Source organism: Papaver somniferum, unplaced genomic scaffold, assembly GCF_003573695.1.
Source record: "Papaver somniferum cultivar HN1 unplaced genomic scaffold, ASM357369v1 unplaced-scaffold_118, whole genome shotgun sequence".
NCBI classification, from domain to species: domain Eukaryota; kingdom Viridiplantae; phylum Streptophyta; class Magnoliopsida; order Ranunculales; family Papaveraceae; genus Papaver; species Papaver somniferum.
The window spans coordinates 9,652,873-9,677,340 of NW_020620825.1; the positions used below are offsets into that span (position 1 = coordinate 9,652,873).

Genomic DNA, 24,468 nt, shown 5'->3' on the forward strand with positions numbered 1-24,468 from the left:
GGAGCCATCATGCTTTTTGTTTGCTAGATTCTATAGGTTTGATTTGGTCGAGTCAGTCTTGTTTGTGATTGTGTAGATTTCCCTTGCAATTAAGAATGTCGAACTGGTATGATAGAAGCCAATACAATGAGTATCGACCTGAATTTGAATATGGACATCATCATTTTTATGACCATGGTGGGAATAGTAGTTGGGAACGCCAACCTTTTCAAGGTTATGGTTCATACCATGGTGAGCCCAATTACTATCCACACATGCATCAGTCTTACGAGCAAGAAGATTATAGTACTAGTTCTTCGTCTCTAGAGGATACAATCAAACTATTGAAAAGTAGTCCTTTTTATGATCCTTCTGATAATTCCTCTTTACTAGAGTCAACACGTAAATTAGCTGAGTCAACACGTAAGTTAGCAGAAATGAATAACTTAGTTTTTGACGAAAGAGAACTTTCTATAGAGGAATCCCTCAAGTTGATGGCTGAGACGAATGAAAGACTTGCTCGAAATAATCTAAATTTCCAAAATAGTGTTTCTAATTTTACCCTTGATATCAATAGTGAATATTTGCCTAATTTAGAGGACGAGGTTAGAATAAAAGACACTACTTATTTAGATAAGGTTCAATCATTTTCGTACTATGATGATGAGGATAGCAGTAATGAAGAATCTGAAATATGTAGGCATAGTGATCAGGAGTCTAGTAATCCAATTGAGTTGTATAATGATTATATTATTTCTAGTTCAAATCCAAATAATTTTTATGATTATTCACCTATTCAAATGGACGAGGATTTGATTAGGGATACCACCGTTTTAGACGACGTAGTATTTCCTGTTTACGAAGCCGATAGTGGTTTAGAGGAACGGGTTCATTTCGAAAATACTGTTTTAGAGTCTAGCGACTTAGAAACAATAGTCTTGGAAGAAGAAGATAGACCCGTAGAGATGAGTAAAGATGCACTACCTGATAATAACTTAGAAGAATATCTTGAATATTTTAAGGACTCTGAAGATACGGAAATTCAAGAAATAATTAGAGATCAATCTAGAGACACTGAAAACTCTAAGTTTGGGGGTGATTATCACTTCCCTAGTGCCTTACCTTTAACTCTCAGAAAGTCCCTACACTTAGGACTTGATATCTGTGCCTCGACCATTTTACAAGATTACCTTCATACTCGTTTTCCCGAGCCTAATGATGTCCATGAAGGAGTTCAGTCGTTAGAAACCCATCCTCTGGTTGATGTGCTTTGTGGTGGGCCCGAAGGTGTGTGAAAATTAAGCGATAAAAACGGGCCTACAGTAATACCGCAAGTGCACGGTCGTCGGTTGTAGCTCGTGCAAGTACGGGTCGATCCACAGAGACTGGGGGTGTTTGGAGTTTCTAGCTATTTGGGCTCTAAATTGCTATTGGGCTTCTAATTGTGCTTTGGGCTTAGTGGGTTTGTTTGTAATGGTGAAGTGCTTTAGGCCTTGGGCCTTTGAATGATGTTGGAATGAACTGTGAACTTGGGCTTAACAGTTCAATTGTGAACTGGGCTTGGTAACAGTAAACTGGGCCTTAGACCTTAACCTGAACTGTGGCTGGGCCTTGAACCTGGGCTTTTATTAAGTCCACAGTGGGCTTTTGTTATGAATCTGGGCTTCAGCAGTAGCAGAAGCAGTGCACAGCAGCAGCAGAAGCAGTGCACAGCAGCAGATGCTCAGCAGGGAAAGGGAGAGCAGCAGCAGTGCAAAGGGCAAGTGCACAGCAGCAGCAACAGCAACAACAAGTAGTAGCAGCAGGGGGAGAACAAGGCAGCAGAGCACTAGGCAGTGAATGCAGTAACAAGAACAGGAGAAACAAAAGAGAAGAAAGAGCAAATAGTGGCAGTGAAACTGTGATATTTACAAAGCAATGAAGATGGTAGTGAAACAAACTAACAATGATCATGGGAAAGAAGCAAAAATCAGTGGCAATGAGGCACAAAGGCAGTTAGCCTAAGGCAAGGGAGCAGCAATGAAACAAATGGTAACAGTGAAGTAAAGTAAACAATCCCACTCCCTGTGAAGTAAATGTGACAGAACAATGAAACTACAAGCAGAGAACAATGGAACCAAGGCTGTTAGCCAAGGGCAGAGAGGAGGTTGCAGTTGTGGCTAAGCTAAGGCTTAGAATCCACCTTGTGTCCTAGCTAAACAATGCAAAAACTTAAGCATCCAACTAGAATGGGAAGAGAATCAGCTTGCTCACTGATTTGCCCCTAGCATTGACTGTCTTTTGAAAGCACAGTCAATCACAGGCATATCAGAGCACCAACTTCTTCCCATTACTCAAGCAAAACAGGCCTTCCTAGCAATTCATCATTCATTAGTGCACTAAGGTTTCATCTGAGCCTCAACAGTGAACTCAGAACATAATTAACACTACAATGGAACTAAACATGATTAACAGGAACAACACACATTTAACAGGAACAACACAACATTTAAACTACTAAACAGTGAATGAAAATTGCAAAACAAGAACCCTAAAAATTAACAGTGAAATTAAATTAACCCAATTAGGGGGTATCTCGGCTAACCAAGAACACCCTTTAACATCCTACATCACTTCCCTTTTATAGCTTACAACAAATTACAAAATTTCACCAAACCCTAAATTGCAAACCCTAACTTTTGGGGAAAATCAAATTCGACATACCCATGTGTGAATTCTGCTCGACCCATGCCCTGTTGATGTTCTACTGCTCCTCCTCTAGCTCTTGTTGCGCTGTTGGCCTAGCCCTAGACGTCTGTGAACCCTAGCTTCTCTCACTGTCGAGTTTGCAGCATCAGGACTCGATGCTACAGACGAGAAAGGGAGAGACAAGGGTGGTGATTGACTCCTGAGTTTGTCGGGGGAAGGTGGTAGTGGTGGTGTTCGAGGTGGAGATGGAAGAGATGGTGGTGATGGATTTGCAGAGCTCTGCAAATTTTTGGGAAGAAGGGGAAGAACTCGATGGAAATGGGATTAGGGTCTGTTTGTTTGGGGTGTAGGTGTTCGGTTGCTAGGGTGTGAAGCAGGTTCAGCGGAGTTTGATGATCTGCGACAAGGAGCGATGGATGGGAAGATGGTAGGTGGATCCAACGGCGATACGGAGGTAAGCGTGGAGCGACCGTCGGATGAAGGGATGTAGCAAAACGGACGACCCAAGATGGAGATGGGCGTTGCGATGTAAAGCGGGGGCTTCGGAGTTTGATGTGCGATGATGGAGCGACCGTAGGATGCTGAAATGCTTCGATCTGACGGCTGAAATACGAGACGGGCTTGGATAGTGGAAATGTGTTTGAGTAAGGGTTTTGGGCCTTGGGTATGCCAAGCCCATATCTTCTTTAAGGACAATTCTTCTTCTTCAAGCCCACTTCTAGCCTTTTGGTCTTGTGCACAACATTCTTCGCGGCTTCCTTGTGTAATTCCTCCCGGCTTTTCACTACTTTTCTGCTCTTTTCCGCTATGCTATTCATCCAAACTTTATTTATTACCTAAAAATGCAAAATTAAGTAAGAAAAATATTTATTCTTGAAAACAATGAAAATACAGAATATGGGATAAAATGTAGAATTAATGCACAAAAGATGAGTTAAATGCCAATAAAAAGGGATAAATATATACATTATTAGGCACTCATCAAATACCCCCAAACCTGAATTTTACTTGTCCTCAAGTAAAACAAAACTAAGGAAATCCTAACTATACCACTGTCGCTGGTCTCTCGAATGCATTTAGCGTATGCACTAAGCCTTTTAAACCACTAAGTGTCCCTAGTGGACGAGTTGAAGTCTCGTGAAGGTTTGCTTAGAACGTACCTACAAAGTTCTAGGTCAAAATATAAGCTCAGATTCCATCAAATGTGACATGTGCAAAACAGTTTAAGCTCACAACAAAATGGAGATGTCAATCTAGCTATCGAAGGCACAATCCTAGCACTGATAACAAAAAAAAGACATGTGATAAGAGTGTAAAGTGTATCTACACATGTGTAAGTTATGACTACTAATCACCAAGAGATAGTTTCTCAGGCTAAGAACTGAGGTCGAAATCTAGCTAGCTGTCCGGACTTTACGAGAATTGTGAATGAGTTGGAGGTATTTCACAATTACTCGCGTTGTACATCAATGGCATACACCCTCCTTGCTTATTACAATGAAACAACAAAATGACTCTTTACATGACTCTTATTTACATTGACTATTCTCTTTTTATTTTTGGAACAAGAGATGATGGAATTGATAAATACTTGATTTTTTTGGAAACACTTTTGATACATGTACAAAAGGAAACAAAAGATTACATGACACTTTGCAAGAGGTAGCCCTTTTTGATGCACCCAGTTAAATTCGATGGTTGTCTTTCTTAATGTAACCTCCACCTTCTATCCCAACCAACCAAAGAACAAGCTAGTCAAGTTTCGTTCAGTATTCTAAAGTGATTGGCAATCGTAACTTCCTATCAAACACCTTGAAGATCGAGGCCATACATGTATTGGTAGATCGTGCGCGTGCAAATTTCTTATCACTATGTGAATTGTGCTAGAATCAGGGTGCCTAAATATCTAGACTAAGACTCCTAATAATTACATATTTGCACAAGAGTCAACATTTCAAGGTAAATGAGCTCCATTTTTATGTTTTTATCATTTTTCTAATTTTTTTGGAATTTTTCAATTTTTTTCAAAAAGATGGAGTTTTGTTTTCAATTATGGCATATTATCGTGGTATCTACTCTATACCCCCAAACCTAAACTAAACATTGTCCTCAATGTTTCAAAATATGGAAAGAATTAAAATGCAACATATGGAAAGGGACATGCTAAGTAGAGTAAAAGGAGAGAGAATACCCGATTTCGGCGAAAGCAGAATTAAAACTCCGTTATTCAAGGCAAAAATCCAACATATTTCAGCCGAGATCATATTGGATTAGCAAAATATATACAAAAGGAACAAAAGTTTTTAAAATTTATCTACTTGATTATATACAAAAAATTCACCATACACTAACAATCTAAAGAGTTGAGGATCAACCCAAAAGACAAAGTGTAGACATTTCAACAGCTTCACACATATATAACAGGAAAGAAACGCAAGTGAAACTGTGAAACAAAATGAGCTACCCCCAAACCTGGATTTTACAGAAGATATAGTTTTGAAAACAAAATCGCGCAGTTTCGGGGGTTCATCATGCAAAAGGTCTAGCTCGAAATGAACTGTGCTAGGGACGGGCAAACATGCTAATTCCAACTGTGGTTCCTCAGATGTATTATACTTAGAAGCAAAATAGTCCAAGAGGACTTGGGAAGCACACAGTTCCAAACCTAGGTTGGGGACTCTCAGAAAAGTCGGTTTGACAATATCGGTACAAACCAAATCTAGGTTGGATGGAAGGCCTTCAGATTGTGACTCATGTAGGAAGATAGGCACATCATTATTAATCACAGTAAAAAATGATCATGGGAAAGAAGCAAACATCAGTGGCAAAAGGATGCAAATTTACAATGGCAAAAGCAAACAGTACAAAGTATTATGAGAAGGTGACAGAACAATGAAACTAAACAAAGAACAATGGAACCAAGGCCTAAGCCAAGGGCAGGGGTGTGAAGAAGTAACAAAACAGTTAAGTTGCAAGTGACTGTGAAAACAGAATGTGGGTTAAGCTAAGGCTTTGAATCCACCCTTGTGTCCTAGCCAAACAATGTGATCCTAGGTTGAGTTGAAAATCCTATGCATACATCTAGAATGGGAGGAAAACTAATTTGCTCACTAGTTTGCCCTAGCATTGACTGTCTTTTGACAGAACAATCAATCACAGGCACTATGAGCATCAATCTCTTCCCATTGCTCAATCAACACACTGCACTAAGGCTCTAACCTAGCATTCCACTATCTAACAGTCCACTAAAGCTTCATCTGAGCCTCAGCAGTGAACTCAGAACATGAGAAAACAGATGGAACAACACATGATTAACAGGAACAACACAACATTTAAACTACTAAACAGTGAATGAAAATTGCAACAGAAGAACCCTAAAAATTAACAGTGAAATTAACAAAGAACAAACATGAACAGAAATTGAAGAACCCTAAATATTAAATTGAAAATTAAAACTAAAATTAAACAGTGATTAACCCAAATTTGGGGGTATCTCGGCTAACCAAGAACACCCTTTAACATCCTACATCACTTCCCTTTTATAGCTTACAACAAATTACAAAATTTCACCAAACCCTAAATTGCAAACCTTAACTTTTGGGGAAAATCAAATTCGACATACCCATGTGTGAATTCTGCTCGACCCATGCCCTGTTGATGTTCTACTTCTCCTCCTCTAGCTCTTGTTGCGTTGTTGGCCTAGCCCTAGACGTCTGTGAACCCTAGCTTCTCTCACTGTCGAGTTTGCAGCATCAGGACTCGATGCTACATACGAGAAAGGGAGAGACAAGGGTGGTGATTGACTCCTGAGTTTGTCGGGGGAAGGTGGTAGTGGTGGTGTTCGAGGTGGAGATGGAAGAGATGGTGGTGATGGAGTTGCAGAGCTCTGCAAATTTTTGGGAAGAAGGGGAAGAACTCGATGGAAATGGGATTAGGGTCTGTTTGTTTGGGGTGTAGGTGTTCGGTTGCTAGGGTGTGAAGCAGGTTCAGCGGAGTTTGATGATCTGCGACAAGGAGCGATGGATGATCCCATATAGATTGAATCGAACGGCTACGATGGAGAGGTATGTGGCGACCGTTGGATTATGAGATACAACAAAATTAACGACACCAGATGGAGTTAGGTGTTGTAGTGTTAAGCGGAAGTATCGAGGTTTGATGCGCAGGCAAAGAAGCGACCGTAGGATCTAAATGTGATCTAATCTGAAGGCTTGGAATTTAGGTACTATGGTGTTTTGCAGGGACTTCAGATTTTGATGAACGATGAAGAAGCGACCATTGGATGATGAGATGGATCCGATCTAACGGCTGAGAATGGAGGCGGGTATGGATATAGAAAATGGGTTTGAGTAAGGGTTTTGGGCCTTGGGTATGCCAAGCCCATATCTTCTTTAAGGACAATTCTTCTTCTTCAAGCCCACTTCTAGCCTTTTGGTCTTGTGCACAACATTCTTCGCGGCTTCCTTGTGTAATTCCTCCCGGCTTTTCACTACTTTTCTGCTCTTTTCCGCTCTGCTATTCATCCAAACTTTATTTATTACCTAAAAATGCAAAATTAAGTAAGAAAAATATTTATTCTTGAAAACCAAGAAAATACAGAATATGGGATAAAATGTAGAATTAATGCACAAAAGATGAGTTAAATGCAAACAAAAAGATATAAAAATATGCACTTTTTAGCACTCATCAACACGTCCACCGCAAAATGGACAAGATTGGCTGAAACATTTTTTTGGGACATGACCAAAATACAAGGAAAATGCATGTGATAGGGAGAGAAAAACTCAATCTACCAATCAGTCAAGGAGGACTAGGGATCCGAGACACAAGGAAACACAACTTTGCTCTTCTTGGTAAGAGGATATGGTAGATACATGCTGATCCTGACACATTTTGTAATAACATGTATCGAGCAAAGTACATGCAACTGAGATCAATTTTACAGGATATACAAAAACTACAGAACTCGGCAAGTAGAAGAATATACATAAGGTGGCTTCTTTTGTGCAGGAAAACTCCGAAATCCATATTGGGGACGGGAATTCAACAAGAATTAAAGAAAACTGGATTCCCATGCATGCAAACACATTGACACCGGGAGACACCGACAATAATTTGGTCAGTACATTATTCGAACCCCACTCTTTTAATTGGATTGTGAATCTACTAAACCAAATATTTGCACCCACAATCACCAACTCGGTTAGATGCATGCACATACCAAACCCAACAATCCCAGACAACCAATTTGGCCCTACTCAAAAAGTGGGCATTCCACGGTTAAAATTGGCTATGAGGTGTTAACAAAAGTCCTAACACCAAATACTGCAAATACCCAAACTTCAAACACATCTACATACAATGTCGAGAGCTACAAAAAAATTTTGCAAGCTAATTGCCCCCAAAAAATCAGAATTTTCATATGGAAGTCAGCCACGGAGGATTACCAACTCTTGAAATCCCACATATCAGGAACATCAGCAACACTAACATCTTCCCAATTTGTAATCAACACCCAGAATCATTCCAACATTGCCCATTTAAACGTGACACGGCGAGAAAAAATTGGACCCTATTGTGTTCACATTTGAGTGGAAGCAAGATATACATAACCCATACTATACAACCAGCTAAATCTATCACCACATCCAATACCAAATGTTATTTGTCAACAACATACACATGATACACATACATCAAATAACCAACAACAACATTGGGGAAGAAGAAGGTACACAACAACAACAAGCCCGTACTTCAATGAATTTATGCATATTTCTGCAAGGAAGGAAGCATTCATAATATGTTGTTTCACGATTTGGAATATATGGCTGGAAAGAAATGCGAGACCCTACAAAAATACAATTCAGACTCCACAACAAACCTTCCAGATAGCCATGCTGCTAAGCTAAGAATACAAATGGGCCACCGATCACAACATCAACATACAGTCGGAAACTCGGCGGCAACAAACTGGCAATATGATTGGAATGAATACAAATAATATATGGTTCAAATGGAATCCACCACAACAAGAATTGCTGAAAATCAACACGGATGGAGCAAGTAAAGGCCAGCCGGGAGGACCACCGGAGATAGCAAGAGCGGGATGGATGCAAGAACTCACTAGGAGGAGTGATGATGGCTATGACAACACCAATTGAGATAAGTACAACGCTGGTAGCAGAAACATGAGCAATCCTATTGGCAACCCGAATGGCGATCCCACAAAGATGGAGCTAAATTTACTTTGAAACGGACTAAAGCATGCTGTTGACACTTCTGAAGAAAGACATCCCACAAGCACCATGGATCATTCATAACATGATAAAGGAGATATAAGACCATCTACAAATCGAACAATTCGTAATCTTACATGCGTATAGAGAGGTGAACCAGTCGGCAGATGGGTTGGCAAACTTTGCGACTCAACAACTACTACAGAGGAGAGAATATACAAACATGTTTCTGAAACAACACCTGCCCAGACTTCCTTAATGTAATTGTAACGAATGGTTTGATTGTGCATTCTACCCCAGATAAGTTTTTATCTAATAATAAGGAACTGATATTTCCAATTCTTTTTTTTTTACACAACACGGCACAAACACTTTCATAAAAAGCACAATATACTTACTGCTGGGCTGAGCTACCTGCACCCGGGTGACCCGGGTTCGATCCCCAGCAAGGGCGATATTTTCTTTTACCCGGGTGTCACAGAAAAAGTATAAACCTACACTTCCACGAGTGCGTATCTGTTTGCGTTGTTTCCCTAAATATAGCAAGCAAGTACCACGAATCGTTTTTAGGTTCTTTTAGCGTGCGGTCTTTTGGCTTAGCGCTAAATTAGTCTGATCCCCGTACAATTTTGCTTTTTTATTCTATTTTGTTGACCGAGTAAAAAAAAAGTACCACGAATCGTTAGATATCCTAGTCATCTCAAGTCACTCAACTCAACACAACCAAATCTATGCCCTAATTTTCCCTGCAGTTACTTTCGAGCACGATATTCTTTAGAATAAAATAGATCCTCGAAGAGGTTCTATTGTTCCGATTTCTTGTCTCTACAATAAAAATCAGGGTTTTGCTTCTGTAACATTAGGGTTTTAGTATTAGGAAATCATCATTCTTTATGTTTCTCGTCTCTTAAATAAAGAAAGATTTAAGTTTTATTTTTTCTCTATCTCTCTCTGTAATATTAGGGTTTTAGTTTATCTGTTCTTGTTCGCCTCTGAAGAACAACTAAAACAAAGAAATCCAAGTTTGGTTGAGTAATCATGGGAGTTCCAGCATTCTACAGATGGTTAGCAGAGAAATATCCAATGATAATACAGGATGTAATCGAAGAAGAACCTGTTGAAATCGAAGGAATTTCAATACCAGTTGATACAAGTAAACCTAATCCTAATAAACTTGAATACGATAATCTTTACCTTGATATGAATGGTATTATTCATCCCTGTTTCCATCCTGAAGACCGGGTATGTAAATTTTAGTGTTTTCTGCTTATAAAGTTCCTACATATTGAGTATAGTTTAGGCTGAGTTTTTACTCGTTTTCTCGCTTTTTTTTTTTTTTTTAAATTACAGCCGGCTCCTACCACATTCGACGAGGTGTTTCAATGCATGTTTGATTATATCGATAGGCTTTTTGTGATGGTTCGCCCACGGAAGCTTATATACATGGCCATTGGTGAGTATTTTGAGATTTAATTTATGTAATCAACATTGATATTTATTATGTATAGAGTAATGATTTTTCTGCTTCATGGAATAATTTTGTAGATGGTGTGGCTCCAAGGGCAAAGATGAATCAGCAACGGTCTAGACGTTTCAGAGCTGCTAGAGATGCACAGGAAGCAGTAAGTGTTTTTATGCTTAGAGAACTTAAAAGGATAAGCACAATGAACCCAGAGTTCTTATATAAAAGCTTGATTTTGAGTTTCCGCATATCCTTCCTGGTTATAATCATAATGAAGAAAACGAATAAGTTTGTGCAGTCTGTTCACATTGTGGAAGTGTCATCACTATGTTTTGTTATGGTCGCACCGTAGCCTACTGAAATCACAAAACTGAAAACATGCTACTATATTATTATGTAAAATGTGTTTATGATTATTGCTTTATGTATGTCATTTGTGAACTGTCTTTATTGCTGTAACCGAGTAGGCAGAAGAAGAAGAGCGGCTGCGAATAGAGTTTGCGGAGGAGGGAAGAAAGCTTCCTCCTAAGGAAAGTTCACAAGTCTGTGATTCAAATGTTATCACCCCTGGAACTGAATTTATGCATGTTTTGTCAGTTGCACTGCAGTACTACATTCATCTCAGACTAAACAATGATCCTGGGTGGAGATCAGTTAAGGTATGTCTTATGTCTATTGTCTACTTTGCTGTTCATCTATCTTACCTGTCAACTCTCTTGTCTTTCTTTCTTTTATTTAAATTTTTGGCACTCTCCTACCTGACGTAGATTATTCAAAATCAAATTATTTTCTCATAATGTATTTCTTTTTGTAGGTTATCCTTTCCGATGCTAATGTTCCTGGTGAAGGGGAACACAAAATTATGTCTTATGTTCGTCTGCAAAGAAACCTTCCTGGTTTCGATCCAAATACCCGTCACTGCCTCTATGGTTTGGTAAGTATTTTTTTTTTCATAGTTGTAAAGATTGCTTCAGTTTTATGGAAACATTTTTATATTTATTTTAAAACTAAAGCATTTTTTGCGAGGCATCTGCTGCTTATAAACAAACACTGGTAAGTATTTTTTTTTTTTTTCATAGTTGTAAAGATTGCTTCAGTTTTATGGAAACATTTTTATATTTATTTTAAAACTAAAGCATTTTTTGTGAGGCATCTGCTGCTTATAAACAAACACTTGCTATGGTGCTATGTTACAGGATGCAGATTTAATTATGCTGGCATTGGCTACACATGAAGTGCATTTCTCTATTCTTAGAGAGGTTAGTATTTCGTCATTGGAATAAAAGGAAAAACATGTTACTGTATTTTTATTAGATAGCATGGATAAAATTCAAGATGGGTAGAGTTTCACTGCTTAAAGCTGATAACATGCATTAGTTCTCAGTTTCTTTGCATGCATTTTTCTCATGCAACTACTAATAGCTGCACTCATACATTACACTGTTTAGATTGTCGTCAATGCACAACAAGACAAATGCTTCATATGCGGTCAGGTGGGTCATTTAGCTGCAAACTGTGAGGGAAAGGCGAAGAGAAAATTTGGGGAGTTAGATGAAAAGCAGGACACTGCCGTAACAGCGAAGAAGCCATACCAGGTCAGTTTTGAATTCAATCTGGTCTAGAAGTCCTTATTGGATGTTATCTTTGCATATTTAATGCCTGCTTTCTACTTGGTATCCTTAATTTGATTTGCCATGTTGCAGTTCGTAAACATCTGGACACTTCGAGAGTACTTGGATTACGAGATGAGAATTCCTAATCCTCCATTTGAGATTGATCTTGAACGTCTTGTGGACGACTTCATCTTTATATGTTTCTTTGTTGGAAATGATTTTCTGCCTCATATGCCCACACTGGAAATTCGAGAGGTATGTTTCGTCACCCTCTTTAAGTTAGGTCGATGATTCCTGGTTTTATTTCAAATGTATGTTGTATTTACTCTAGAGGAACTTGTAAGAAAGCTTTATGAGGCAGGTTTTTGCTGAGACATTATTTTTTTAATGTTCCATGTCATCTGGTTGGTTGATATTCAGGGTGCAATCAACTTGCTGATTGCTGTCTATAAGAAAGAGTTTGGGGCAATGAAGGGGTATTTAACCAACGCTAGCAAGGTATTTTAGCTTTGACAACATTTCTTTCCTCATTATTTACATACGCTCGAATGCCCCCTTCTCATAATGAGAATGTACATAACCCTATTCCGGTGTTATTAGATTTGCCTCATTAAGTATACATACTATATTTAATGTTCTGGAATTAAGTAGTGGACTGATATTATCTTTTGGTTTCGCTGCTCTCTAGCCTGATTTGAGCAAGGTTGAACACTTCATTCAGGCAGTGGGGTCGTATGAGGATGTAATTTTCACCAAAAGAGCTAGACTTCATCAGGTTTTTACTTTTTTTTCTGAACTCTTGAGATAATTCGAATGCTGGACTCTAAAGTCAGGCATTGGCATTTTGATGTGCCAGATAGATAGAAAATAACTTACAATCAACTGAAGAACGACATGCACTTTAATTTTCAGCGGCAGGCGGAAAGAATCAAGCGTGACAAGGCCCAGAAACAAAGGGGTGATAATGTGGAACCTACGGTGAAGCCTGAGTCGCTTGTCCCAGTTGCTCGGTTTCAGGGCTCTCGTCTTGCTTCTGCTCCATTGCCTTCGCCATATGAACGAACAGGATCTGCTCAAAAGGTGGCACGACACACTTCTTCAGGGGCATCTGTTGGTGCAGCCATTGTTGAGGCTGAAAATAGTTTAGAGCTGGAGGTTGGCTTTCCTTTTCCCTTCTACTTCATTCATGTTTTCGTGGAGATTTCTCGATGTATGTGTAATTTCATCGTCCATCTGTATGCATACACTTCTTAAATCTGTTTTTAATAAATTTCACTTTTTTTTGATAGACACGTGACAACAAAGAGGAGCTGAAGGCGAAGCTTAAAGGCTTAATTCGGGAGAAGTCAGACCTTTTCAATGGAGATGACCAAGAAGAAGACAAGGTTCGGATTTTCACTAGTATGACAAGTATTGACATTAATTGTTTTATAATGTTTGTCATATATGGTCCATAAGTATTGCACTCATTCTTAGGAGCTCTTTATTTATTTATTTATTTTATCTAAATAATAGGTAGCCTCTAGGTCATGGTCAATCATTAATATTTTGTCTAAGTTCTCATGCATTGCATTACAGAATGTTACTCCTAGGTCATGGTCAATCATCAATATTTTTGTTTCAGGTGAGATTGGGAGAGCATGGGTGGAAGGAAAGGTACTACAGGGAAAAGTTCTCAGTTGATACCTTGGATGAGATTGAAGCAGTACGAAAAGATGTTGTAAGCTCCTCCGTAAACTTAAACATAGGATGTAATTCAAATGTTCTATTGTTACACGTTGCGATTAATTGTTCTTAAAGTAGTTTGTCTCTATAGATTTATGCTGGTAATTATTTGGGTATAAGCTATGGCATTGTTGATCCTTCAAGGTTAAAGGAAGTTCAAACTTATTTATCCTGCTAGGTTCTAAAATACGTAGAAGGCTTGTGCTGGGTGATGGAATATTATTATGAAGGTGTTCGCTCTTGGCAGTGGTGAGTGTGCTTCTAGCATAGCATTTATCATGCTTTTGCATGTCTTATGTCTACTTACCGTTGATAAATTTGTCATGGTAAACTGTGCCAAATAAACATTTCATTGATTTTTGGAGTCACCATAAACGTGTGTAGCTTTACTATCCTAAGCTTCTCATTGAACTGCTTATGTCTCGACGATATAACTCAACGGAGCTAATTATTAGTACATTTAAAGTTTCTCACATTAGTTTTTGGCATATCTTGTTTGTTCATGATATTGATCATCAGAGACGTCACTTCTAACTCTCCATAAAATTTTATTTTCTTTCGGAAGTATCTTTGTGAGAGAGACTTAGCTAGTATGCATTTTCTTGTGAGATATGAGACGTGTCTATCTTATCATACATCATGATATATCAAGAAAAAGCAACACGTAAATAACGAAACTCTTTTCTTTTACAGGTTTTATCCTTATCATTATGCACCATTTGCCTCCGATCTCAAGGATCTTGGTCAGCTGCAGATAAGCTTTGAATTAGGTTCACCATTCAAACCATTCAATCAGCTGATGGGTGTCTTTCCAGCTGCAAGGTTGTATCAGTGTATTCTTCTTTTGTTCGAGATATTCTTAGATTATAGTTTTTCTGAAAGCCCAGTGTTTGTGCAGTTCCCATGCGCTACCTGAGCATTATAGGAAATTGATGAGCGACCCAACTTCACCGATTATTGATTTTTATCCGACTGGTATGTTCTGTGGTTTTGAAAATACGTAGTGTTAAAGTACATAAGGCTCCATATGTAATCATTCACCTTCCATCGGTTTTCTTGATCAGATTTTGAAGTTGACATGAATGGCAAGCGGTTTGCATGGCAGGTTAGAATTTCTTGTCTAGAGCTGGATATTTGGGTTCTTGATGTCTAGTTTTATGGGAGAGTTGAAAATCTCATTTGTACCAATTACTCGAGATTCTCTTTTGGTAGGGTATCGCTAAATTACCAGATTCTCTTTTTGTAGGGTATCGCTAAATTACCATTCATCGATGAAAGTCGTCTTCTTACCGAGATAAAGAAAGTGGAACATACTTTGACGGTACGAATGATCTACTTGTTTTATGTCTTTGTGATAATACATATATTGTTCATTATATTATGGGGTGTACCATACCGATCGTAGTATATATTGCTCTGTATCTATTACAGGGTTGGGGTAGTTGCTGTTGCCAGGTTCAATAAATTTGAGGAAATGCAGTGATATGTATTTATCTGAAATGAAAGTGATAGTGAGATTAGTATATATACATGCAACGTAAAATAATTGCAGCAATGTTACTGCAAAAGCAGTAATATGCGCATTTAATTGTACATATGTTGGATCTTATTTTCTATCAAATTTTGCTACAGGAGGAGGAAGCAAGAAGAAACAGCTTCATGCAAAATATGCTGTTCATCTCGACATCTAACCCGCTCTCTCCATATATATTTTCCCTTGCTGATCGTTGTAAACAGTTGTCTAACAAAGAGGGGGCTGAAGCCAAAGAAAAAATTGACCCAAAGGCCAGGTTGGTGATGCAAATACTTATATTCACACCTTAAACTAAATTTTTTACTAGGGTTCCTGTTCTTAACAAAAGAAAGCTACATTCTATTCCTTTATTCTAGAAAAAAAACTTCTCCAAGATTTTACAATGCTTGTCTCTGTTCAGGGGTTGTTACTGCTCCACTGAGGCTCAGTAGGTCTTGATTTTAAAAATTGAGTTTATCAGTTAATTTGACTAAGCATTTGGTTCTTACCTCAGTCCTCAAATCCCGTGTCAAATTATCTGAAGCCTATTATTCCAATGATTGTGTTATATATATCTGTTGAAGAATTTCGGATACTGATTTTTTTTCTATGTTTTTAAATGCAGTGGCGGGATGAATGGGTATCTATCTCTTTGTAATGGAGATCCTTGCCCACCGGTCTTTCGATCACCTGTATCCGAAATGGAGGATATTATGAATAATCAAGTCATGTAAGATTTCCTTCGCTGACGTAAATCTTCATTATAACTGGAACCATCTATATGTGTTCTAACTTTTCTCTTTTCGTCTGTGCTTTACAGATGTGCCATTTACAGACTTCCTGATGCACATACTCATGTTGCTCGACCTCCAGCAGGTGTTATATTCCCAAAGAAGGTAATTTGATTTTCTTTTTGTTCTTGATCTTACACATCTTGACTAAATTTGGAATCACTCTTGAACTCATCACGATTTTTTTTTAATAGATGGTCGAAGTAGAAGATTTGAAGCCACCACCTACTCTATGGCATGAAGATAATGGAAGGAAACCATGGGAAAATGGCAGGTACTACCCGTATCTGTTAGATAAATAAACGTAACTTATATTGAGTTAAGACATGATGGCCTGTGAGCTGATATGGGGGATAAATTTAGACGATGTTTTTCCTTTTTGGTGATGTTCCATGTTGATCATCCTTGGATAAACTGAGTCTGTTTTGGAACTCTTTAACCATATTAACCATATAGCGGTTAACTCATGAAATTGTTCTTGGTAACAAAGTTGGCCTTAAGATGATGGTACAGAGTATTCTGTGTTTGATACAATGACCTGTCCAACCCTAACTGGTCATGGACATTACTGATTCATACAAGTTACACATCGCTAGTTTATTGATGGTCTTGGGTTTCAGTTACCAATTATAGGCAGTTCATACCATCTTTCTGGAGACGATTGCTACCTGATCGGGGTAGTTCATATTGTTTGATTAGATTTGGTTGCTGGCTTGCTGCCTTTTATTGGCAGTTCATATCATCTAATTAGAAATGATGGCTACCTCTTGAAGGTTTTTGTATCTTCAAATAAGAGACGGTTGCTGCCAATTATAGGCAGTTCATACCGTTTTTATGGACTGTTGGTGAGTAGTATTTCTTAGCCTATTTGGTGGTATCATAAAAGTCAGTGTTAAACTAGAAATATCTAGTTAGACTTGGGGATGATTGTTGCCTCTCCGAGGCAATTCATATCACCGTAGAATGGATGTTTGCTACCTATAATTGGCAGTTCACACCAGCTATCTAGAGGTGATTGCTATCTTTCCGAGGTAGTTCATATCATCTAATAATAGAGGATGCTGCCCACTGTACACGTTTTGAACCATCTAGTTTGAGATGATTACTGCTGAGTCGAGGTAGTTCATATCATCTAAAAGGAAATGCTGTCACCAACTACAGTAGTTCGAGGTAGTCAATATCATCTAATAAGAGATAGTTGCTGAATGGTAAATGATTCACTTGCTTCATAGTCATTTAAAGATGACGCGGTAACAAAATTTCAAAGTAGCTGATTTTTTGTTGGAACATCCCCACTGAAAAACAAACCCTGGATCATCTCCATGTGACCCATTAGCGCCAGTATGTGATATCTTTGTAAGTATAAGTAGATCTGTTGTCTAAAGAATATTTGCATCTCTGGTCGCTTGCTTCTTATTCACACATTTTGTCATCTCAGGCAAAACAACCACCATGGAAATGGAAGGGGTTCTGGTCGACATCTTGGGGAGGCAGCACATCGATTTGTCAATAACAGTTTACAGTTTAAGACAGACCGTAATGGGGAGCAGATGCATGGACAAACATCTTTCTCAAATGGCAGGCAGCACAATAATAACCATGGAAATTATCCTCCCAGGGGCAACAACTATCAAGCCGGGGGTCGATATAATCATGGTCCACCATATGCTTCTGCTCACAATAGTAATTATCCTAACCGTCCTCGGAATGAAGAAAACTGGCAAGCGGCTCATACCAGAGACCATCATCCCGTGCATGATTACCCCCCACCTCCTGGTGCAATCCCAATAGTTGGTGTCCCACCATTGTATCATCCTGGTAACGTGGCACAAACATATGTGGCAGGTGGACACCACGTAAACCAAAGAGGAGGCGCATACAGCGGCTATGGGAGCCAGCACTCAAGTGCAGGTGCTAATAACCACCATCACAATAACAGAGGGGGCAGGTGGGGGGATTCTGCGGCAAATCAAAGAGGTGGAGGTAGAGGTTATGGGGGTTCTCAGCATTCAGGGAATCGCTATGCAGGTTTAAACAGAGGAGGATCAAGTAGAAGGCCCAATCCACCAAACCCTGGGTATGGGCAGTCTTAAATTGATTCATATGCCAATTTGATCAATTGATCTGCTGTTTGTATATTAGGGTTCTTTATTCAAAGAATCCAGTCTTCCTTATTTAACCTTGTTAGTTTATTTCTAAATTTTCCTTCAGTAGCAGTGCAGCATGCCGTATTTGATTATTTATATTTTCTATTCATAGATAAAGGTGGTTCTGTTGTATTCAACGTTTGTAATTGTATCCTAACATATTAATCGAGACAATAATGTAGCAAGCTCAGTGGGTAGCTTTCTTCATAAGTTCTCTGTTCTGTTTTAACAACTTCAGAAGTTCTCTGTTTTGTTCAATAATTATGCTTTTGTTTAATGGTAGTGTGCATTTTGTTTTATTTTAAATCATTCATGTGGTATATATTCATTTTGTTATCCCCGATACATCAGTGGGTTTACAAGGTAGATCGTAAATCCCCAATGACAGCCTCTCCCCAACTTCCTCGGATATTGCTAATCCTTGTGTTGCGTTGTTGAATAAATTTTAATTTTCCAAACAGTCTATTTTGATTTAGAAGATTTTGGATCACATGAGGTTTTATGTTTAGGCATAAAGAATGTGTCACACATGCAAATGCACCAAGCAATTTTTAGCGCAACTATGACCCGGCAATACAGTGGTTCAAAGAACTCTTATCACCCACTTGTATTTTTGTCTTATAAATTTGCACCCACGCAAACAGCCAACTTCACTAAGTTATGAAACAAAAGATTTCACTTAGATTTTCTCTACCAGCAATGTAGTCCATACTACAAAGGGGTTTCTGCCATGTTTATGCTTCACAAAATTGGGGGAGTAGTTTCGGATCAACAGAATACTAAGGCAAACATATAAGCCAACAAACTCTCTTTTATTAGCTTAAGGGGGAGATTACAAAATCCGTCCAACCAATGGACTTAAAAACTTATTATCTATGACTAACACGAAAACTCTCTCTACTGCAATGTGGTTCCTCAACACTTGAAGACTTGCATTTGCAAAGGTTCTCTGGCTATTTATAATGCCAAGAACCAGGGCCAATCCGTATGCAACTCTGTTGCATGCCCTATGAACATCCATCTGTCCATGGGAAATTCCCTGACCGCCACAACTCCTTTTTAAGTGCTGACTTGCAGAATGGCGCCACACTTGTCCCGAACGGGTAGGCTATGCCAAACTCGGTTATAAAACCACTTTATAACCGTCTCTAACTTGCTCTTTCACTTTGGCATGCGTGTGATGCACACACCCGTAACTGACAACTTGAACACAAATCAGACAATCATTGCGCTGCACTACTTGGCCCATGCCATTGTTCGGCAATGATTGTGCAACACTCAACGTTGGCCTCTGCCAAGTATTCGGCAATGGTCGCGCTTCATTCAACTTGCACTTCTGTCAAATACTCGGTAATGGTTGCGCTACATTCATCCCGGTCATGCACTTATCTCATTTGGATGCCAACACCCAAATATCACACCAATTGAGTCTTGACTTGTTTAGTTCAACCTCATACTTCATATGCATCGCTTGCATTCTTTTTGCTGAGCAATAATCACCAATGACGCATTTGGCAACACCATTGTTGCATATGCATTGTCCAAGCCTTGGCCAATGCTTGGGACGATGCTAAAGTCATTCCATGACTGACATTTCATCCTTTATTCCTTCCTTGAGCTGCGCTAACTCTGAATAAGGATATGCAACACTATCACATAGTATTGCATGTGCTAAGTGGCCTTTCTTATTTCAGCCATGTTGGCGCTACATCGTCAGACTGTGCAGATCCATCATCGAGGCCACAACTTCAGTAATGCGCAATGATTGTGCGCCACTGTCAAGGCATGTTATAGACCTCCCATACCCAATCCATCCAACGTCCTCGTTGAATGCAACATCATTTCAGGATCCTCTAAACTTTCTTGGCCTTGTACGCATCAGAGTCACTCTCAGAAATCAGCAACTTTGTTTGGCCCTTAACCTTTCCAAAACTTTTCTTCCTAGTACTTTACGCCACCACTTAGTTTGTTTGCCTTGCCATTAATCCTATGAATTCGAGTTTCACTGTCGCATGGTCGACTATGCTTCAGTTCTGCTTCATTCACATCTCAACACCCAAAAGCTATTGCGATCTGTTGGTATGCCTCTTGCATCAGCACACAAATCTTTTCTTCAAGCCATCCCGTGCCTAAGTGTACACGCCAAACAACCAACATATCATCCTGTTATGCATAACTTAGCTTACTTCCTTCAATTCCGACTGACATTGCACTCTTGCAATTCAACATGCCTTACTGTAGACTAAGTTTCTTCAATCACTTTGCAACTCTCTTATGCAAATTCGACTGGACTGCATGACATTAGCCATGACTTAGGAAACCCGGTATATCCCACCGTCACTTTGGACAAGGCTCCTCTTCACGCGCCTTTGAAACTAACAAGGCCTCACTTGTTCTTTCAAACTGCTACGCTTTAATGTAGTGGAAAAAAAACATCATGTTCTTCCTAAGTATGAGTTACTTTTAACTCATTTGCTTGATGGACTTATGTCTTCATTCTTTCCGCATTGCTCCATGTTATAGCTTCCAAATACTGTCGCACTTCTACATAACTCTCCCAACAACAAACTCTCATATGCCACCAACTTCAATTATTGCTTGGCCTTGCTTTCAACGTTTCTTATTGTATACCTTGGTTAAGTATACTTGTAGTGCTTCCCCAATGAACTAGATTTACATTAAGCAAAAAGCGACAAGATTTTTGCTTAAACACCACCTTCATTCATTACACTAGCCTTACATAAAAAACATAGGGACTCCTTCCTATTTACACCATTGGCCAACACACGGACTTACTCTGAAAGCAAACTAACAACCAAAGAAAATACATCAACAAAAGTGTGCTATCTTTTAAGACCATAATATCAGCAACACCCAAAACAGAAACAACAAACAGATATGTGCCAAAGCCTCCACATTTCAGCAACCTTGTAGGTTCAGGCACTTGCAATCAATAATTCAAGGCCACTGCTTCATACTTCTATCATTCACGGCGAGCAAGGGATACTAAGATCCATAGGATATCTGAATTCCTCATGAATCTCAGCTAAGCTTTCTTCAAATGACTTTACAGGCGCAAACTCACTTGCCCTGCCTTTATCGCGCCTCATGTCATTCAGACTGACAATCCGTACACCTTTCAAGAAACAAGGTGCACTTGGACTTTGTATGAAAATATCTCCAAGGTGAGGCATTAATGTTGCCTCTGCTGTCTTGAAAAAGTTGTTACCAAGGATCATCTCAAAATCATTAAGATGCATCACCATTATACTGACTTGGATACGCCACTCTCCAACTTTATCATTGGACACAACCATCCTCTTCATTGGTTTGGTTACATCATTCACTGTCTTCATGCAGTGGTCAAACTGATATACTTCCAAACCCAAGTACTCTGCCATCGACAAGCTCATAACAGTGTGCGACGCACCTGTATCGGCCATGCCCCAGAGTCGATGATTGAGAATGCCAACTTTCACATAAACCAGGCGAGCGCCCCTCAACCCATGCTGTGTTGCTGCCTTTTGTGCTACTATGTTACATAGTTGAATAAGATTAATATGCTCCACTTCATCAGTTTCTTCTTTCTCGCCACTACCCTCAGAGACTATCGCGGACAATTTCTCTCTCTTAGGACAATCACGCGCAAGGTGAGAACCCTTGCATAGTAAACAACCACCAGCTTTATTCTTCACGGACTAACTATCATCCCTTTGATAGTTCTTTTTCTTAGCATCAAAACTTTTCCTACTTCCGTCATCCTTCTTCTTCTGGCCTTTCTTATCCTTGCCCCTCCTATTAGCATCAGTTGAGGTATTGACTGAAAATCAACAAGGCTGTCCACGATTGCAATGGCCGAAGGTATGTCTTTGGTACCCCGCCTTCTCACTTCGGCCTGAGCCCATGCTTGCAAACCAGATGTAAAATTAAATAACTTATCTTCCTCATACATGTTGCGAATATCTAGCATCAGAAACGAAAACTCTTTGACGTATTCCCGTGGTGTACTGGTATGCCGCAGCTTGCGAAAGTTCTCTCCGGCTAGCCAAGCAACATTTCTTGGTAAGAATTGACCCTTCAACTCTTCTTTCATGACATCCAATGTCACGATGCCTGGTTGAGCAGCAGTAAGGTCATCAACATTTCTAGTCCTGCACCACAATTTCCCATCACCTTCCAGGTAAATGCTAACGAGAGTGAGATTTTTCTCTTCTGGAGTTTTGGCGGCCTTGAAGTATTGGTCCATGTCCGACATGAAATTCTCCAATGCCTTCACATCTCTTGCGCCAGAAAACGCCTTAGGTTCTGGGACTTTAATCTTCGTGAAGTCACTGCCACTACCACCCGCAATAGCTTGATTCGAACCAATCATACTCACCATTCTCCTTAAGACGCCTAAATCATCAGTTAGCTATTTCAAGGAATCTATAAACATGGTCTTAGCAACAACGATTTGGCCTTCCAAATCAGCATGCTTCTTAGTTGCATTCTGGCTTGCCACAAACATATCAGCAGCATAAGTGTATAATGCTTGAATGCGAGCCATCACCGTAACATCATAATTGGCATCATTAATATGGCGCACCTCATCACCAATCCTGTCTTTCAAGTACACTACCATATCAGTTAAGGTATCTATCGCACTCTCCATACCAGCCATTACGATCTAACAATTTCAGCAACTATACTCAAGTAAAACAGAGAAAATCTTCCAAAAAGAAAGCCAAAGCAGAGCAATCTGTGCTCTGATACCCGAATTGTCACACGTGCAAATGCTCCAAGCAATTTTTCGCGCAACTATGACCCGAAAATACAGTGGTTCAGTGATCTCTTATCACCCACTCGTATTTCAGCCTTATAAGTTTGCACTTATACAAACATCCAACTTCACTGAGTTATGCAACATAATAATTAACTTAGATTTTCTCTACCAGCAATGTAGCCCATACTACAAAAGGGTTTCTGCCATGTTTATGCTTCACAGAATTTGGGGAGTAGTTTCAAATCAACATAATACTAAGGCAAACATATAAGCCAACAAATTCTCTTTTATTAGCTTAAGGGGAAGATTACAAAATCCGTCCAACCAATGTATTTACAAGCTTATTCTCTAAGCCTAACACAAAAACCCTCTCTATTGCAATGTGGTTCCTTAACACTTGAAGAATTGCATTTGCAAAGGTTCTCTGGCTATTTATAATGCGAAGAACCAGGGCCAATCTGTATGCAACTGTGTTGCACGCCCTACGAACAACCATCTGTCCATAGGAAGTTCCCTAACCGTCATAACTCCTTTTTAACTGCTAACTTTAGTGTTGGCTTGCAGATGGCGCCACACTTGTCCCGAACGGTTAGGCTATGCCAAACTCGGTTATAAATCCACTTTATAACCGTCTCTAACTTTCTGTTTCACTTTGGCATGCGTGTGATGCACACACAGTCGTAACTGACAGCTTAAACACAATTCTGAAAGTCATTGCGCTGCACTACTTGACTCATGCCAATGTTCGACAATGATTGTGCAACACTCAAATTTGGCCTCTGCCAAGTATTAGGCAATGATTGCGCTTCATTCAACTTGCACTTCTGTCAAGTATTCTGCAATGGTTGCGTTACATTCATCCCGGTCATATACTTAACTCATTTGGATGCCAACACCCAAATATCACGCCAATTGAGTCTTGACTTGTTTAGTTCAACTTCATACTTCATATGCATCACTTGCATTTTTTTCCGAGCAATAATCACCAATGGCGCATTTGGCAACACCATTGTTGCATATTCATTGTCCAAGCCTTGGCCAATGCTTGAGACGATGCCAAAGTCATTCCATGACTTGCATTTCATCCTTTATTCCTTCCTTGAGATAGGATAACTCTGAATAAGGATATGCAACTCTATCATATAATATTACATGTGCTAAGTATCCTTTCTTGTCTTATCCATGTTGGCGATACATCGTCGGACTTTGCAGCTCCATCAATCAGACCACAACTTCAGTAATGCGCAATGATTGTGCGTTACTGTCGAGGAATGTTATACTAGGATACATCCGTGAGAGAGTCATCTAAAAATAACTTGTTATAAAAAAATAAGTCAAAGTGTATTCCCAGGTAGATAATGTGTACGTTTCTTGCTGGCTGCCGTCGGTATGATTTGTGATTTGCAAGTCTATCTACTGCTTGCTTGATTGCCTTCTTTGTTTGTATAGTTGACGGAGTTGATTGTAGCAAACTAACTATTGATAATTCATGTTAACATTTATGGCAAGTACCAAGGAGGGTGGATATATCTTTTTAATAAAATGTATC

The 24,468-nt window shown here is 39.3% G+C and overlaps 1 protein-coding gene across 1 annotated transcript; it reads left to right on the forward strand.

The window, feature by feature from the left end:
* The first annotated feature begins 9,630 nt into the window (after nt 1-9,630).
* LOC113330406 (5'-3' exoribonuclease 3-like) lies at nt 9,631-18,394 on the forward strand. Its single transcript, XM_026577221.1, has 23 exons — nt 9,631-10,148; nt 10,257-10,359; nt 10,452-10,528; nt 10,836-11,027; nt 11,183-11,302; nt 11,565-11,627; nt 11,817-11,963; nt 12,072-12,236; nt 12,402-12,479; nt 12,670-12,756; nt 12,894-13,136; nt 13,271-13,366; nt 13,606-13,701; nt 13,885-13,955; nt 14,400-14,528; nt 14,605-14,681; nt 14,771-14,811; nt 14,953-15,027; nt 15,339-15,496; nt 15,845-15,949; nt 16,040-16,115; nt 16,205-16,284; nt 17,449-18,394. The coding sequence occupies exons 1-23, from the start codon at nt 9,945-9,947 to the stop codon at nt 18,101-18,103; spliced, it is 3,138 nt and encodes a 1,045-aa protein (XP_026433006.1). The 5' UTR covers nt 9,631-9,944; the 3' UTR covers nt 18,104-18,394.
* The last annotated feature ends 6,074 nt before the right edge of the window (nt 18,395-24,468 follow it).

What these genes read in the sequence shown, in the direction of transcription:
- LOC113330406 (XM_026577221.1), top strand. Translation starts at nt 9,945, where the DNA reads ATGGGAGTTCCAGCATTCTACAGATGGTTAGCAGAGAAATATCCAATG. An exon ending in AAAGAGCTAGACTTCATCAG is followed by an intron (nt 12,757 to 12,893) that starts GTTTTTACTTTT and finishes TTTAATTTTCAG; the next exon opens with CGGCAGGCGGAAAGAATCAA. An exon ending in ATGACCAAGAAGAAGACAAG is followed by an intron (nt 13,367 to 13,605) that starts GTTCGGATTTTC and finishes TTTTTGTTTCAG; the next exon opens with GTGAGATTGGGAGAGCATGG.